The 17,647-nt window shown below is 37.3% G+C and overlaps 1 protein-coding gene across 3 annotated transcripts in view; it reads left to right on the forward strand.

The window, feature by feature from the left end:
• Window positions 1-17,647, forward strand: part of macrod2 (mono-ADP ribosylhydrolase 2) — a 393,923-nt gene that overhangs the window by 272,774 nt on the left and 103,502 nt on the right. For all 3 annotated transcript variants that reach the window (XM_079248912.1, XM_079248913.1, XM_079248914.1), the window contains exon 6: window positions 8,498-8,619. In XM_079248912.1, the coding sequence (XP_079105038.1) occupies window positions 8,498-8,619 (122 nt within the window). The remainder of the gene's footprint in view (window positions 1-8,497; window positions 8,620-17,647) is intronic.

Genomic DNA, 17,647 nt, shown 5'->3' on the forward strand with positions numbered 1-17,647 from the left:
GACAACACCAGTTCCATGTCTGAGTGGGTGTACACACTTCATTTAGTGATCCTTAGCGACCAACATGGGAACAGCTTTGTGCATGCAGAGAGGGTCTAGGCGAGCAATCATGACAAAATACATTTAACTTCTAGAAAAGTGGCTATTCTCGTGGGTATGACGAATTCAGTGGCAATGTCAGCACCGTCTTCATATAGTACCTGCAGGTCAAATGAGACTTACATTGCATAAGCTGAACTTAAAAATAAGTTATTCAGAGATACGATATGAGTAAAACATTTGGGCATATGTGTTCATTTTGAATGAGGAGAGTCTAAACTTAAAATAGCTACTGCATTATGGAGAAGAGAAGCACAAACAAGTACTATACCAACTTTATTCATTTCAGCTACACTTTAAAACAACCACAGCTGAAACAAAGTGCTGCACATAACCAAATACTAAAAACTATTTAAAACTGTAAAAAGCAGAATTGTTAAAAACATCACACGTATGCATAAACATGACATATGGAAAACTAAAGTCCAACACATTAAGACCAATGAAAACAAATAAGAAAAAATAAAGAAACTAAGTCTAAGGTTTTAAGATGATTTTTAGAAGCAAGCAATGAAGGGACCTGTCTCATGTGCATCCGCAGGTTATTCCACAGTTGCAGAGAAGCAAAATAGAAGAGTGGAGAATACACACATTATGTTAGCAATAAAATCTACTTATTACTACTTGATTATTTCCATCATTAAGGTATTCCATTTTAATTTAAAATCTTACTAAAGCAGCTTTCTAAATTTACATTCTATGACATTGTACACAGATAAGACCAGCTGAACATGAATGTGTGAAGCAATCATTGAGTGGATAAAACGAGGTCTTAAAAATCACAGCAAAATGAGTCTTCAGAAACAGATCTGAAATCGGTTCAGCTAAAACATATGAGACAAACCAAGCAGAGTTCATTTTCAAGCTGCTTGGAGGTAATATGCCAAGTACATGCTGCACATGATAAATATTTCACTCACCTTCCAGCTGTGAACAAGATACCAACATTTTTAATTGTGCAACTTCCATAGTCATGGTTGGTCTTTGCTGTGGAGGGTTCATCCAAAATAGAGTAACTCAGCATGAGTTCACAGTGGGGGTGAAAGAGGCTTAGTCCAAGGGTTGAAAAAGTGTAGCATTGTGTCCGTTAATTGCAGCTTTTTCTAATGAAAGCGCATGGAGGTGCCCGCTGAATTATGATGCAGATCCTGGTGGTGGTCCTTAACCGTCTCTGTTACTGCGGCTCTGCACAAAAGTAACCAACAGAGCATCCGCTGGTCATAATTACTCCTAAAACCTAGGTTCTCCCAAACGTTCTGCTCTCAAACCTCAATGATCTGCTGTCGACTGCATTGCCAGGTCTTCAGTTCTGCCAAAGAGCATCACTATGAACACATTTCATCCAGGTTTCCTGGCTCTCATTGGTCTCTGCCGCCATGTTCTGCTAATTCTGGCATGCCGACAAGCTGCATTTCCACGATGATGGCAGATCAGCTGGCAAGTTGATGTCTAATCCAAGGCTAATAGATTGAAGTATGCATAATTATAACATTTAAGTAATTGTGGTGTCATCTTTTGCTCATCTTAAATGAATGGGAGAAAGCCATGTAGCAGCCGTTTAACCCTTTAATGCTCACTCTAAGAAAAGGACCAGAGAAATATGTCTCCATAAATTTTTCCTTTTTTTTTTTAAGAATCATCAGACTAAATGTTTGGTTTTTTATTTTATTTATTTATTTATTTATTTATTTATTTATTTTTACAAATGATGGATATATAATTTAATAACATAACAGAGAAGTGGTTGAAGTGTGAAACAGTAGGTTTATAATAAACACTCAGTTTAGGTTTTACATACCCAAAACAAGTGGTAGAGATGGCTCCGGCAGGTTTATTTCAACAATTCATCATGGTCACTGCAAATTTACTTCTACAAAATGATAAACCGTGACTTTAAAGGCTTAACAGCCTTTTTCTCAGCCTTTTTGAGTTATTTTAAGAATCTAAACTCACCCATACAACTTATTCCATGCAAATCTCTAAATTTCCACTTATTTAAACTTTAGTGGTAAAAAGATCCACATTGTTGACCACACAACTCCTAAACCCTACTATATAAGCAAAGTCTTCAAGTAAACAACCAGGCATTTCCCACAGTCTTAAAGTTTATCTGTAACTACAGCATTTCATTCACTTCTCTTAAAAGTTGCATTACTAACTTTTGCTAAATAGTAATAAAATTAGAAAATGTCATGTTATTTTAAACTCACCATACATACGGTCCATGTTAAAGCCGGTCAATTCATACCTGCAAAACCATTTTACACTAGGAAAAAGAGTTTTACATTGACACAAAGGATGTGAATCATCAATCTTTTGAAGTGACACGCTACCGATCATGCTTTCTTCTTTTTTCATTAGTTATTGAGCTCTCTGAAAACACGGTTTTGCGATGTGTAGAAATAGCCTTGCTTTAAACAAGCATGACAAAGCAAACAGGAAAAGTTAATTTATTGGCTTGAAATAAGCCTGAAATCATAGGTCACTGTATTTATCTAAATATACAGCATCTAGTACTGACATGCTACAGTCACCACTTTCATCATCCTACATCTACACCTCAGCTTGTGCATGTTTCACCGTGCTTCATGTCATAAGTAAAATAAATTGGGGTACGCTACATGTTTGTTTTTGTTTGAACTCAACTGAAACTGTTTCCATTTGATTCTGATTTGACAGATTGTACTGAAGAACTTTTAAATGAAAAACTACCTGATTTGATAGATTTGGGTGTTTTTAAATGTGAAATATTCATGAAAGATTTTTTTTTAACTGTGAAGCAGTATAGAAATTTCTTCTCTTTGTACCTTGCTGCAAAACAACTCGCCTTTTTTCTGTTGTTTATGTTTCTGTAAAGGAACACAAGTCATTATAAATGGCACACAGACAACGTCTATCTCTTTATTGATCTTTTCTCCAATTTGTACTGAAGTAATACACTATTCTAAAGGTTTCCCAGACAAAATAAAAAGATAGGCAGTTGTTGAAAAGCATAAAATATTTGTTTTATGCAACAGTCCCACTTTCCTCAGGGCTATTTTGACAGTGAACCCCCCACTGTGTTTAATGTTTTTTTTTGTTTGTTTTTTTCCTTTTTAATTTGAAAATTTTCTCCGTCAATAAATTTCTATTACTTAATCACTGCCATGGTGTTCATTCTGCTAAAGGATTTTATTTACCTTTGTATGGATGAACAAGCACGTCAGTTTACATTCCATAGAAGATCTTAAAAAACAAAGTGGTTTGATGATTTTCAGCTATTCGTGTACTATGATAGATCTTTATAATATTCCCATATGCACACATCTGGATGAAGCTGACAGTGTTGGGATTTTACCAGTTGGGCTGAGGGTTAGAAGGGGATCCTCCTGGTTGTGTTGACACTGCAGGAAACGTGTGCAGGGATTTTGAAATTGTCATGTGGAATGGTAAAGTTAGCATATGAAATGAAAGATTGATGAGGCTACGAAGTGCCGGTCCCTCTCTGAAACCGCACAGTACTTCTAAATGAAGTCTAGATATTTCAAAAGATTTTTTCTTTTTTTTACTTGCTAAGAAAGTGGCGTCTTTGAACTGAGTATGTCCCTTTGGTAGTTATTCCTCTGCTCTGGGAGAGCTGTAGAATAATTTAGTAGGCTTGTCTAAGATGTTCACACAAGGTCTATGATTGGTGTATTAAGGGGTCATTTTGTGTCCAGTCCATCCCTTCCAAGCTGAATATAATTTTTTCCACTAGATATGTTTCAATCTAATTTTTTTTTTTTTTTATTATTATTACCTTTTTCCCCCCTCCTGATCTGAACCTTTTATGGTCAGGAATGTGCCAGTACTCCCATTTCATATTCATAATGGCCTATAAAATTCGGCTGCACAATGCACAGTGTGCAATTAAGAGGAATAAGTGTGTTTGACATTTGAAATTTAAATGTCTACATAATTAGTGTAATTTAGTCTGTTCTATAATGCATGCCAGGCTTGAACAGAATTTGGAAGTCTTGTTTTCAACTTCAGTGTGAATCATTAAACCAGCAGCTTTACTTTAGAGGGAAATGTTTCTGAAAATTGGCACTAAAACACAGACATTATAGATTTCTTCCTTTGCTTTATTGTCTCACCAGAAATGGATCTTTAGTACCTGTTCACTGAAACTAATTGCCTTCTCATTCAGAATGGTTAAGATTATGCAGGAGCAATGAGAGTTTCATTCTAGATATGGTAACAGAAAGATGGATTTTGTGCTTCTAATACTGTGCGTAGTTCAGGCCTCTAAACTGAATCAGTTTTATCAATTCCACAATTTGAAGCACTCTCCATTGAGTCTTTATTTCCAGTTCATGGTTATTTGTGTCTAATACTGCAGACTAACACAGCACAAAGTAATATATCAAAGTAGTCACATTATATTAGTTCTATATCTGTCACCAGTATCCTTGAATGCTTGTTAGTATGTAAATCTTTGGCTTAGTCATTTCTTGTACAAAGTTGTTGAGCACATAATCACTCCCTTGATTCAAATTCTGCCAATATATATATCTTTAAGTATGTCTTGCTGTGCATTAATGCAGTACTTACTGTGTTTGTTTACCTCAACACTGTACTTGCTGTGTTCTTCACAGTGTTTTGCAGTTGCAGAAACATGACATAAATATGGATCATAGACACTGATTTTGATGGGATTCAACAAGGAGTGTAAACATCCGGCATTTTCATTTGTGTTTAATTCACTCATAGCTTTTTACCTCAACACAAAAATACTCATGATAACACTTAAAAGTAAGTGTAAATACCCCTTTTTCCCTCCCTTCATTGCATGACTTTCTATATTCATTCTTGAAATTAATCTGATGTTGTTGTGTCATCATTTTCATTTACAATAAAAAAAAAATAAATAAATAAAAAAAGTCAACATTAGATATATTTGATGGTTCATTTTGAGCAGAACCAGCTTTAAACATGTTTGTTGCATATTGCACTGAAACATTTGACTGCTACGGGTTGTTATTTTGTACTTTGGGGTTTTATTAATTTGATTAGGAGATTGCTTTGCATAAACAAGATCATGCTTATCCACAGTCCAACCATGATGTCATCCACCATGCTCTCCATTACTTGCTGAATTACATAAATGACAATGGAAAAATCCTGCTCTGGGCGACTGGATGGCCGACTCTGCCCTGTGTTCCTATGCCACCTTTTGTTTTGTAATACACTCAAACACAGCTCTGTTATGGCACAAATATTCATGTTCAGTTTGAACAAAATTGTCACCCCAAAAACTGAATACAAAGTAAAGTCTAAAACTACTTTCTTCCCTCAAACAAGCTGCCTCAACATTATCCACCATGACTATATTACCATGTTTCACTTCTGTTGGTGCAGAATTATGTTTGTTTTACTTCTGATGAAATGCAGCACATCCATTCAGACTGAGATCGCTTCAACATAGATCTGCTATATATCTGATTATGGACAACACATGAAAGTGGCCTGGGTTGGATTTAAATAAGTCTGATCTGTTAAGTTCAGACAGTAAAATAAAAAATCAATGAGTCACACATGCGCAAAATAGTTTAAACTGAGCTGCAATGTGAACAGAACTTAAAATGTGTATATATATATATTTTTTTTTTTTCCTTTACAGGGTAATAAGTGCTGTTAGCATGGCAATGCTTAGTTTGAACTCTTTCAGTTGTCTGAAGCAGAAGGCTGAACAGAGCAAAACCAGCTCATATGCATGAAAACCTGCTATATCGTTGCTACAAAGGGAAGCTAATATACTGGTCATGTAAAGGTGAAGATGAGGACTTGAAGATTCTGTGACAGGAGAAACTGTCAGAACCAGCTGTGTTGCCTGCATGCTTACCTGAGCTCACCTGAGATTTTTAACTGAGAATTTTATGAAAGATTTTTATAAAGACAATCAAATCATCTTTTTTTCAAATTAATTTATACTTCTCAAATGATAAAAGTGTCACTTGTATTAATAACTATACAATTTTTGGAGTAATTGACTCATTTCCCTGCATGAAAATAAATGTATTTGATCACAACATTTCACTTTATATTTTCTCAGTAGGACCAAAACTGTGTACTTTGTTTTCTGCATCCCTCATCATCTAATCATGAGCTGAACTGAAACCATGGTGATGATCATTCAGAGCTTTTTGAACTTTAGGTAGAAGTATATTTTTGCACAATACAGTTTTTAGTTGAATTTTAGTTCAGTAACATTCACTATTGAAGACTACAACAGTACATTTGGGGGGAAAAAAAAAGATTTTTTTTTGTTTACAGTTAGCCTCAAAATCTTAGTAAGATTATCTTAACTGTTAAACTGTCATAAAGTATTACAATACAGAGGACATATTTTGTCAAATGCAAATGCTGAGATGGAAGTACATGATATAAGTGTTTCTTTTTCTTCTGCATATAAGGAACAATATACAAGTTTTTTTTTTTCTACTTCTCAAATTTCACAACACGATTGCGAGCAGAAGTGAGACCAAAGGAAGGAGCCATTTTTTTTCATACAGCTGAGTTTCTTTGAGATGATCTAATAAACCACTCGCCATGTCACTTCTGTTTATGTCACTTATTTAGATTTCTGCAATAGTTTGTTGATTCAGGAACTGCAAATAACATCTGAACATTATTTGATTTAAAGAGTGAGTTTTTGTTTTTTTTTTTCTTTTACTTTTCCCCCCTCAAACAACACCAATCGTTTTCTTACTTTGTGACTTGGTCACTTGTGTTTAGGTTTACTGAGATACCAAGTCGGCTGATCCTACAGCAACTAAATGTTACTTCCTGTAATATCTGCCTCTGGTTACAAAGTGAACTAGTTTCACCTTACACAAACATAGATGAATAAATATTTATTTGATGTGACGGTATTGAGAAAACGAGTAGAGACATTTGAAGTGGTAAGAAAAGAACTGTTTAAACTTTCATGAATTCAACAGTAGTCTGGTTTTTGGCACTTGCCCACACTCTAATTGGCATGTTGCCGTTCTTGTAGTGAAGAACTCCATGAATTATGCACGAAAAACATCTTGCCACGTGTCCCATTATAACCATGTTGTGCAATGCAATTTTCCACCTGCTATTGTGGAAAAAGACAATACTTCAGACAGCTCCATTCTCATTACAGCCCATCCTCAGCTGTGCTGGGAATCACTCAAACTCCTTGTTTCTCACTGCTCCCAAACACAATATCTCACCGTTTAAAGCAGCAAAAAGCCGCTTGAATTCAGTGACCCCTGAATTTCATAAACCCTCATTGGCACTGTGTAAGCATTCAAGTTAAATATCAGTTTGATCTTTTAACTAGCAGAGTGGTATTAAGCTGTTGCTTGCATGTATTTAACAGAAAATAGAGGTCATAGTTTCATATTAAATAAACACGAGGCCAGGTGTTAACTATGTTTTAAAACAAACCTCTGGGTTTTTCCTGCAAACCCTCGTCTGAACCAGGTCTGAATTTTCTGCATTCTGTATTTTAGTGTACAACAATGAGGGGCTTGTTGCATGAATATATAAATATTTCGGTTGGAGTTGATCCATATTTAATGCACCATTGATGAAGATTTACTGCAAAGTCATTTTAAATGTTGCTTTGCTTTGCAATATTTTTCACTTTTGAATAAACAGAACAATACTAATGAATTATGGCTTTATAAATTATATTCATAGTGAACCCAAAACCTGATGACCTTTTTGAGGCGCTCCTATGTATGTAGTATTTTAACTCGCAAAGTTAAACAGTGTTCAATAAAATTAAAGTGTACTATGTCAAGGAAAAGTCTTCTTTAAACCATTTAGTGAACAACTGCTCTGTGGGGGATGTAGAATTCCTTCTTGTACATCACCGGCCTGCTCTGTCTGACATGGAGAGGGCAGAGGGTAGCCAGGCAGAATGCAGAAGATTATGTTTCTGTCAAGTCACTGTTTCCATTGTCTTATTTTCCTGTCATCACTTCCATGATTCAATTAAAAAGCCGCATTCCTCGGTCTGGTCTGACCAGACAAGGCGATCAGTGATTGACAGGTGAAGACATTACTATGTGAAAGGGTAGAGCATGGGGACAGATATGAATTTGTGAGTAGGTGGCATAAAAGAGTCTTGTAATTGATTTCTTATCTAAGCTGCCGTTTCATTTACTGAATAAATGCATTCTTCTTAGGCTGAGCTGCTCCAGTCATTGTGATGAGTCATCATCACTTTCTGAGGACAAACTATTTTGTTTTTACGGTGATTTTACAAGTGAGCCGGGCTGCTCAGCTTTATGGCAAGCATAAATGTTTTGCAGCATTGTGCTGGTCAGTTGAAATACTTCCAACCATTCATCCCTGCTAAATGTAGCTTTGCTAAGCTTTGTGCTTTTTCCTTTTCCACCAGATGTGATCCACACTGTCGGCCCAGTGGCCAGAGGTCATGTGGGGCCCTCAGAGAACCTCGACCTTGCCTCCTGCTACCAGAACTCCCTCGCTCTGATGGAGGAGCATGACTTGAGATCTGTGGTGAGTACAGCACTCTCCCATTTCACCGGTTGTGTGAAAAAGCATGTTTTTGAAAATTTGGAAAAGGTGCAGCGACAAAAGGATTTACTATCTTTCATTTTAGATACAATTTCAAAAAGCCTTAATCTTCTTTATTTAAACAGAGGCAGCAGCAAACAAAACAAACTGGTTATGCTTTGTTTGTCAAAAGAAGGCTTTTCATGAAGACTACTTTGGCACGTGTTGAAATGAAAAGCAAGTCTTTGTATGCAACTCCATATTGGAACTGTGGATAACTGTGATGTTGTCCCGTTGTTTTAGGTTATAAAACTGTGCCCCTTCATGCATTTTCCAAAAGCTTTGACATAGATTTGTGGGGTTTTTTTCTTTTAATTTAATATGTTGTGCAAGAAAGGTACATTTAGAGGCTTTGATTCTTGTATATGTCTGTTATACCCCTTCAAGGGGAATTAGCTTCTTTAAAGGACAGATAAAAGGGTTTAGTCAATGCTGACATTGTTTCATTTAACAGCTGGCAGCTAATCATTCATGTACTATCTTAGCTTTTAGTCTGCCTGGACCTGACTTTGTTTTTAGGCTGATCTAAATGATTCATGGCTTTGCCCAGCAAACAGAGGTTAAACAAATCAGTATCACACCAAAAAGGCAGAAATCACATTTTCTGTTTCAACCTGCTGCCATCATCAGAGGCCAATCAGTGGAAGTACTTACCAGCAGAGAGAGGAGACATAGGTGACTGCCAGTTTCATTAAAGATGATTGTGACAAACCCCTGCTCTGTTGATGACTTATTGTCAGTGCAACAGACTCCTCGAAGCAGCAATTGAGGGAACTGTGAAGCCAAATGTCTGAAGTAGTTACGGTGTTTCAAAGTTATGTCAAATTCAGCAGCATGTCTGCTGATCTTGAAACTTAGCTCAGACTGCCCAAGGCTTTGAAGGAAAAAGTGCAGCTACGCTGAACCACTGGACCCTCAGGCTTCATCACAGGAACAGTCTGCCGGCTTGTATGCTTTCATCCATACGTGTCCCAGTCCTCACCCTGTTTTCTAGCACATTCCAAAGTTTTATTTAGTTTAGGTCTATGTGTAGATTTATTTATCCAATAATCCATTTATTTAAAGGGAACTGTGTTTTTTGTTTTTACTGGGAGCAGGCTGGATTCTGTCTAATGTATTTATACAGCTGCTTTGTGTTGAGTAGGGCTTCAGTGAAAACAGTGGTATTATGTGATTGACTGGCCTTGTAGAATGAGCATAATCATTATGTTATCTTAGCCACAGTCCATTTTGTCTCGTCTTGCTACAAGGACAACAGAGAGCCTTCGCCAAAACCAAAGAGGAAGCAGTTGTTTCTTACTTCAAGCGAGAATGTGGCCTTGATTCAATTTTCTTTTTGCCTGCCATCATAGGCTTCTTTAAGAGAAGCTTCAAGGACTCGTTGCTTCTTATTTTATAACCTTCCAGCCTTTTGTTGCAATGTGCAGAGAGTTCAATTTTTAGTTTTGACCAGTACTGCAGTTATTCTAAGTCATTCAAAATGGTATAATTTTGGACTTTTTGTGAGAGAAACAAGTCCACTCCCCTGATAAAGACATTTCCCCCAAGCAAGTAGGTATCTAGAGCAAGCATTCTGGGTAAAAATTAAAAGAAAAAGCCTGAGACTGTAGTTAGGAACACGATATTTCTGGTTCCCTAATGGGGATTCTTGGGTGTTAAAGAGGAATAGGAGTAAAAAACAAAGCTTAGCACAGAATAAACTTGAGTATGAAAGATTAAAAGAAGAAGTGATTGGTAGTTAATCCCTGTTTCTTGCAGCTCAAAGCCTCCCTTAAGGGCACAAAACAGCATGGCTGCCATCGCCATATCAAAATCTTCTACTTCATGTAGCATTTCAAGAGGGAGTTTACAGGGAATACTGCTAAATCTCAAGACTGAGAATGCTATTTCTTTACCTTGGGGCAGCTCAGTGTGTTTGAGTGAACATTTTACCATTATCCCCCCAGAAGCCAGAAATTAGATAGAAGAGCTATTTTTTCTATTCCTCTATGTTGCTCTGATTTACAGCCCCACTGGGACGGGACTGGGGAAGATCGAAGATGTGATTTTAGGTAACCTCAGGCAATTCTCCCTGTTGAGTTTTGTGGTTATTTGTGATATCTAAGGTTATGTTATTTCCATAAAGTTTTATTACTGGATAAAAATCAGTCACTTGTTTCTTTGTGTCTATTTGGACAGATTATTAAATTTAAATTGTCCAGACGATCGATATTGTGTGTCAACGTTGACTTTTGTGAGATTTTAGCTTCATTTTTAGAAACACCGTTTGGCATTTGATTGAATAATTTGATTAACTATTGAAAGGATTGTCTGGTAATGCATTGTTTCTTTTGACTCATCTGAAGTCCTGTTATGACTTTTGATTACTTTCTAGTAAATACAGTATAACCTCGATAGACCTCAGCTGATTCAGAACACAAATCCCTTTGCAGCAATACAAAAGCTTAGAGCTTGTCATTTTCATTGGTGGAGAACAGGGCAGAGCATGTCATCCAACATTTAAGATTGCAGTAAATGTGCCAAATTTAGCAGGTTGCTATTTTCCATCCATAGTCCCATGAAGGAAACACATAACAAAATTAACAACAGTAATGCAGAACCATAAACAAGAAAGTAATAATAACAATAGCTTCTGAATAAAACAGTATATGGTAAATCAAACACACTTTGAGGTCTGGTTGTAAAAAAAGGACATTATTGCGAGGAATTTGATTTTCAGAATTGCTTAGGGTCCCCCTCCTTACCACTCCCGCATCATGAACCAGCATGTCAGTATTGCTTCCCAAAGGTACAAACCCAATACTGTCTCATAAGAGGGAATCTAAATTTTCCTAGCCATAATATTTCTTGCATGCTAGGAAGAGAGTGTAAGATAGGTGGTTTAGGTTGTAATTTATACCTGAGTACATCAGTAAACTCTATATGAGCCTACATGTAGTGGCTCAGCACTGGAAAATGGACATTCCCATTTTATTTTTTAACTGAAATTTAAATCAGCGTCAATCATTTTCCCCCTTTTTTAAAACAAAAAATAAGATGCTATAAAGACATGAGATTCAAAAATGTGGACAAATAAAATATAATATAGACTTCAATTCCTTTTTTTTTTAAACAAACCAGACTTTGCTTTTGATTATTAATGCAACTGTATATTTTACATAATGAAATGGCTATGACAAAATAATTATTTCAGCCCTTTTTCACACAACACTTAGCAGCAATGGCTGCCCATCAGTGAGCAGTATGGCTCTCAATGAGACTTCTACATCTACCAACAAGTACTTCAAATCCCACTTCCTGACAAATTACTCGTGCTGTTACAGGTTTGAAGGGTGTCTTCACACCTGGTTTTCAGATCCTGTCACTGACTTTCAGGGAGCCATTCAAGAGAAGTCCAATCTACTCTCTCCCACTCCCTTTAAACAGCCCCTTTAAAAGCTTTAAGATATTAGTCTATAAACATGAGCTCCTATGAATTGCCAAAATGTTCTAACTCTATCTCATCAGTCTAAAGTAAAATCTCATAGAATGTGTGTATCCTGCTTTCGATCCATATTTCACATTGTTGGTGAAGAGGCTGTAATGTTGCTTTCCTTTTGAGTTCAGCTTGAATGTCTGGATGTTTCTGAATGTTGGCGTTCCTATCGTGCCCACAGCCCGGGAGGTTGGCTACAGTCCCAGGGAGCTTATGGTCTTTAATATTTGCAGCTTCAGTCACGAAGCTGCTTAGAGATGCTCTCATAGCCTTGACCTCTACCATGCTGATCTACAACTTTCAGTCAAAGCTTCTCAAAAAACTCATTCCTTTGTTTACTATGGTCCATGTTTAGAGTCATGCATAGAAAAATATTAGTCTACAATATATATATATATATATATATATATATAAATATATATATATATATATATATATATATATATATATATATACACTCTTCACAAAAAGTTAGGGATATTCAGCTTTTGGGTGAAATTTCACAACAAGCCTAAAATGCATTCAAACCTGTACAGGTGAACTTAATGTGATCTTCTCTAAGCTTTTAAATGCACATGTCCAACTGTTAAATGTTTCAACAAATTTTGCACAAGTTGCTGTTCTCTAACAAGGAGCTTAACGGCAAAAATCACGGCAGGTGTGTGATCCTTGAATTGACCAATAAATGTCCTGGTTCAATTAGAGCTGGTGTTTAAACAGTTGTCCTCATCATGCTGTTCACATTTTGACATCATGAGACCAAGACGACACCTAACAATGGAACAACAGTCCCTTGCCATTGCGATGCTTCAAACAGGACGTTCTCAGACAGAAGTGGCCACTGAGCTTGGAGTGTCACAGAGTGTCATCAGCAGGTTGCAACAGAGATATTGAGAGACTGGAAGAGTCACAGAAAGGCCTAGAAGTGGACGTCCTTTGGCCACATCCCATGCTGATGACCGCTACATTGTGAACACTGCCCTGAGAAACCGGATGATGAATGCCACTCAACTCCAGGCACGTTTAAGAGAGGTGAGAGGCACCCAAGTGTCACGTCAGACCATTCGAAGCCGTTTCCATCAGCGTGGTCTGCGTGCTAGACGACCTGCACGGGTACCTGACCACACCACCAGGCACAGGCATCATCGTCTTGCATGGGCCAGGGAGCATTTACGCTGGACGAGGAACCAGTGGGACCTTCTCTGATGAAAGTCGATTCACACTGAGCAGAAATGATGGCCGGCAACGATGTTGGAGACGTCAGGGAGAGCGCTATGCATCAGCCACTGTTGTCACCAGGCGAGCTTTTGGTGGTGGCGGTGTTACAGTGTGGGCAGGGGTGTTCCACTTGGTACAGAACTGCCCTACACTTTGTGAATGGTACAGTGACAAGCCCATACTACCTGAATAACATCATTAATCCAGTGATTGTGCCCCTACATGAACAGCACAGGCCTAATTTCATCTTCATGGACGACAATGCTCCTGCTCATCGAGGCCGCATCATCAGGGAACGGCTGTTGGAGACTGGTGTACCTCAAATGGAATGGCCTGCACTCTCTCCAGACCTGAATCCCATTGAAAACCTGTGGGATCAGCTGAGCCGTCGTGTAGAGGCTCGAGACCCTGCACCCCAGAACCTCAATGACCTGAGGGCTGCCCTTCAAGAAGAGTGGGATGCCATGCCTCAGCAGGCAATAAGTTGCCTTGTGAACAGCATGAGACGTCGTTGTCAAGCTGTAATTGATGCTCAAGGGCACATGACGAGATATTGAGACGTTCAAATTTTTTGTTGTGGTGTAACTACTATTGTTACCTTTTGTGTTGAATGAATTTTTTGAGATGAGGAAATTAGTAGTGCATCCTTCTACTTAAATGTCTTACTTTTATGATATTATATCACTGTAGCATGAACATATTGCATTTTCCATAAATTTCACCTGAAAGCCAAATATCCCTGGGAGTAGTGTATATATATATATATATATATATATATATATATATATATATATATATATATATATATATATAATATGTATATTTACCTTTAAATAGCATGAACAGCTGAGGAAAAAATACCCATGATGCACATTTGGCAAAATAATTTGTTGAAAACTTAGCAATATTAAAATTCTACATGATTATTTTTGTAGTTACAAACAAATTTGTCCAAAATACTTTAAAATATGATCATATATTTAAAATTTCCTTGATAAAGACATGCAGATGTACTAATTGCTTTGTTTCTTAAGTTTTGTAGAAAAGTTAAGCTTTATTCCAGTTATCCATAGTTAATTTGTCCGCATCAGTTTAACATCTCAGAAAAACTTTTTAAAATGATATATAAGGGAAAATTTTGATTTTCATTCACTATGCTTTTTTCTACTCAATTTAAAGCCAATCTCAATATTTTTATGTATGCCAGTATGGGTTGAAATGTATTTGAGCGTATCTATACTTACTGCGTCTGACCACCGGAACAAATTCTGAGCAGGTCTAGGACTTATTGAAGGGACTGCCTCGAGATTTTAAAAAAAAGATCATTGGTCTGATCCAAGATACCTGCTGTATAATGCTGACATCGATACTAAAACATCATGGGAAACAATACAGATTTTAACACCCTCACTCTGTCAGTTTATGGATAACAATGTCAGGTGGTTTATTTAGCTTCGTTTTCCAAATTATTTTATTCATTCATTCTGGGAAATGAGTAAAACACGTCTTTTACATTATCCTTTTCAGTTTGTCTGTGCTGTAGCCATGTCCTTTGCTCATGTATTCTCTGCCTGTAAAAATCTCATACATCAGTGCTTTTTTCTTCTTTTTGTTAAATTTATTTGCTGTGGCTGAAAGAGTAGTAGGCTGTCACAGCTCCCTGGGCTCAGACTGACCACAACCCACAGTCAGGATGCCAGAGCTGCCGGCTGGACTCTAAAACACCACATAAGGGAACCATGGGAGCTATGCAGCTTGTGAGTTACAGCTCTGGCTTCTGAGCTGCATGTTGTGAAACAGCCCCCTCCTCTGCTCAGTGCTTGTTACACTACAGAATGTTGCTTTGCTCCTAAGCAGGAACAGGTGCACAGCAAAACAGGAAATATGGTGAGAAACAGACGTTTTTATTCGACATGAATGTGTAAATTGTAGTAATTATGTTACCTTGTTGATCAATAAGCACAGAGAGACTTTCACAGGCTGTCAATATTTACTTGTGCCCAGATGCATTAAATGGGCCTTATCTTAGTTGTTTAGATGGATAAAGCATGCTGTGTTATTATTGTCTATTTGAAAACTGCTAGAATTATTGGAGGCCTTCACTATACATAGCCATAGAAAAATATTATGGAATTTGTTGGTAATAGTCTGGTGAAATGATCATGCATATTTGAACCACTTACTGAGACCTGAGTATCATGATTAAGGTTTTGACCAAAAAAAAAGAGAAAAGTGATCATTTACTGATATCCTGGTGTATTTTGACAACATATTTTTCAGTGCTTACCATACTTTGTGCACTCAAACCCATGGGGTGAGGACCTCTTCTCTACAGTACCAGGGAGTCATGCAGTACTTGGAACTGAGGACATTGTTAATATGGTTTCCCTACTTCGGTTAGTCATGGAAGGCTGCGCAGATTCTTCCCTGGAAGGGTGCATAGCATCTGTCAGGCAGAAAGACACAGCCTATGTGGAGGGGGGTGTCACCATCTGGAAGTCATTCAGCGTCAGACTCTCTTTTACTTTAGAGATCATATTAAAGGTCCCTTTTACTGTGACCCCTGGAAAATAAAAATAAAAAAAATATGCCAACTTTTTTCAAAGCATTAACTTACATTTTTTTAATTTAGCCTTCATTGAGACAAAAATACAACTGTCATCTAAGAGTTTGTGACGTACAGTATATGCTTTTTTTGTGTGTGTTGTTTTTCCGCTGTATTTGTTTTGCTTCTAATTTGACTTTGACAAGCCATGGTTTGGTGTGTTTCTGGAAGTATTTGTCATTAAGCTATTTCTGGCAGCGGGCAGTGGGTTGGCAGCTGCCAGTGTGGACCGTGACAGGGTCGCAGACTGTATTTAGTGGCCTCCTGTCTGACTCCCAGGCGGCCCCGAAAGTGTTTTGTAGTCATAACACACTGGCTTCGAAGAGATCCAGCAGGGAAGCCACAAATTGCCTGTTGAGAAAAAATGCTGAAAGCCAAGTGGATTGCAGATGAATGGTGTAGAATGATAGGATTAGCCACCCTTCTCTGTGGGCTCATTCCAAGGCTGCTAGGAGCATTAGCTTTCATTCATTTTTGCCCAACGGTGTTTCCAGAATGCAATCCCCAAAAACAATATCATATGGTGACACAAATCAGCATGCACATGCTGTTTGTAGATGATAGCTGATAGCCTCCACTAAATAATGTTGGACATGACAGGGACAAACAAGCAGTGTATAAAAGGGATGAGGGAGCATGCCCTCAAGGTTTGAGATAGGAATACTCTGGGCATATTGCATATAACCTTGTTTCAGATTCTGATTTGCCTCTTTTTCTTTAAAGGGATTTCATCTGTTTTTTAGGCCAACGTGCTGCTAATTTACTTTACTTTGACAGTTACATTTATGTTCATTTAAATCGCTCTTCCTATTGGAAAATGTGTTGTAAACTGCTCTATGTACATGCATTGGAAATTCCTAAGTGAAATTAATTCATTTGCATTTTATTTTATTGTATTTTATTTCAGTTCATTTTCTAATACCACCATATCAGATTCCATTGACCTTGTGCTTCATGTATTTCTATTTGGTGTGCTGATTCCCAAAGGGATTCATTAATCCTCATTTGTGCACTGAACAGCTCGTGCACAAACGTAACCACCTGCTTTTCTTACAGTTATGGTAAATTATTGTCCAAGAGTCAAGTAGCTCCAGATTTATTTACCTAATGGATCCTGATTGTAGGCAAGTAAACAGTAGGACTAATTGGGATACCATAGTAAGAGGTTTACTGCTGACTTGTATGTACACCGTAGAAAGCGTCTGTGTGCACAGAACTAATGCTACTTTTAGTTTAGGCTATTTAGGCAATGCTTATTACAGTGTACACTGATTTGTGTGAACTTCCAATAGGCTACTGAAATTCACTTTAACTGATTTTGTTCATTTTCCATATGTCTGTGGTTGCTGCACTGCGAAGCATGTGAACACGAAGTCAAGTTATTTACACCATATATATGCCTTAAAATAACTTCTAGTCTTTAAAGCAAGATGAGGAGGAGTTTGTGACTTTGTGAAAGACTTTCTGGCAGAATACATGAACAGTTCAATAATAATGTTTCTCTGACTGAAATCACAAATAATTCAGGGACTTAATTAAATTATAGAACATAATGTGATTAGAAGAAGAGAAGTTACTTTTTTCCAGACAAAAGTTGAAAACCATTGTGGCTGTGATCATCTGTGTGTCCTTCAGGCTGTGCTGCATCAAAAATAGACACAATTATAAGGTTG

Source organism: Telmatherina bonti, assembly GCF_933228915.1.
Source record: "Telmatherina bonti genome assembly, chromosome: 11".
Classification (NCBI taxonomy): domain Eukaryota; kingdom Metazoa; phylum Chordata; class Actinopteri; order Atheriniformes; family Telmatherinidae; genus Telmatherina; species Telmatherina bonti.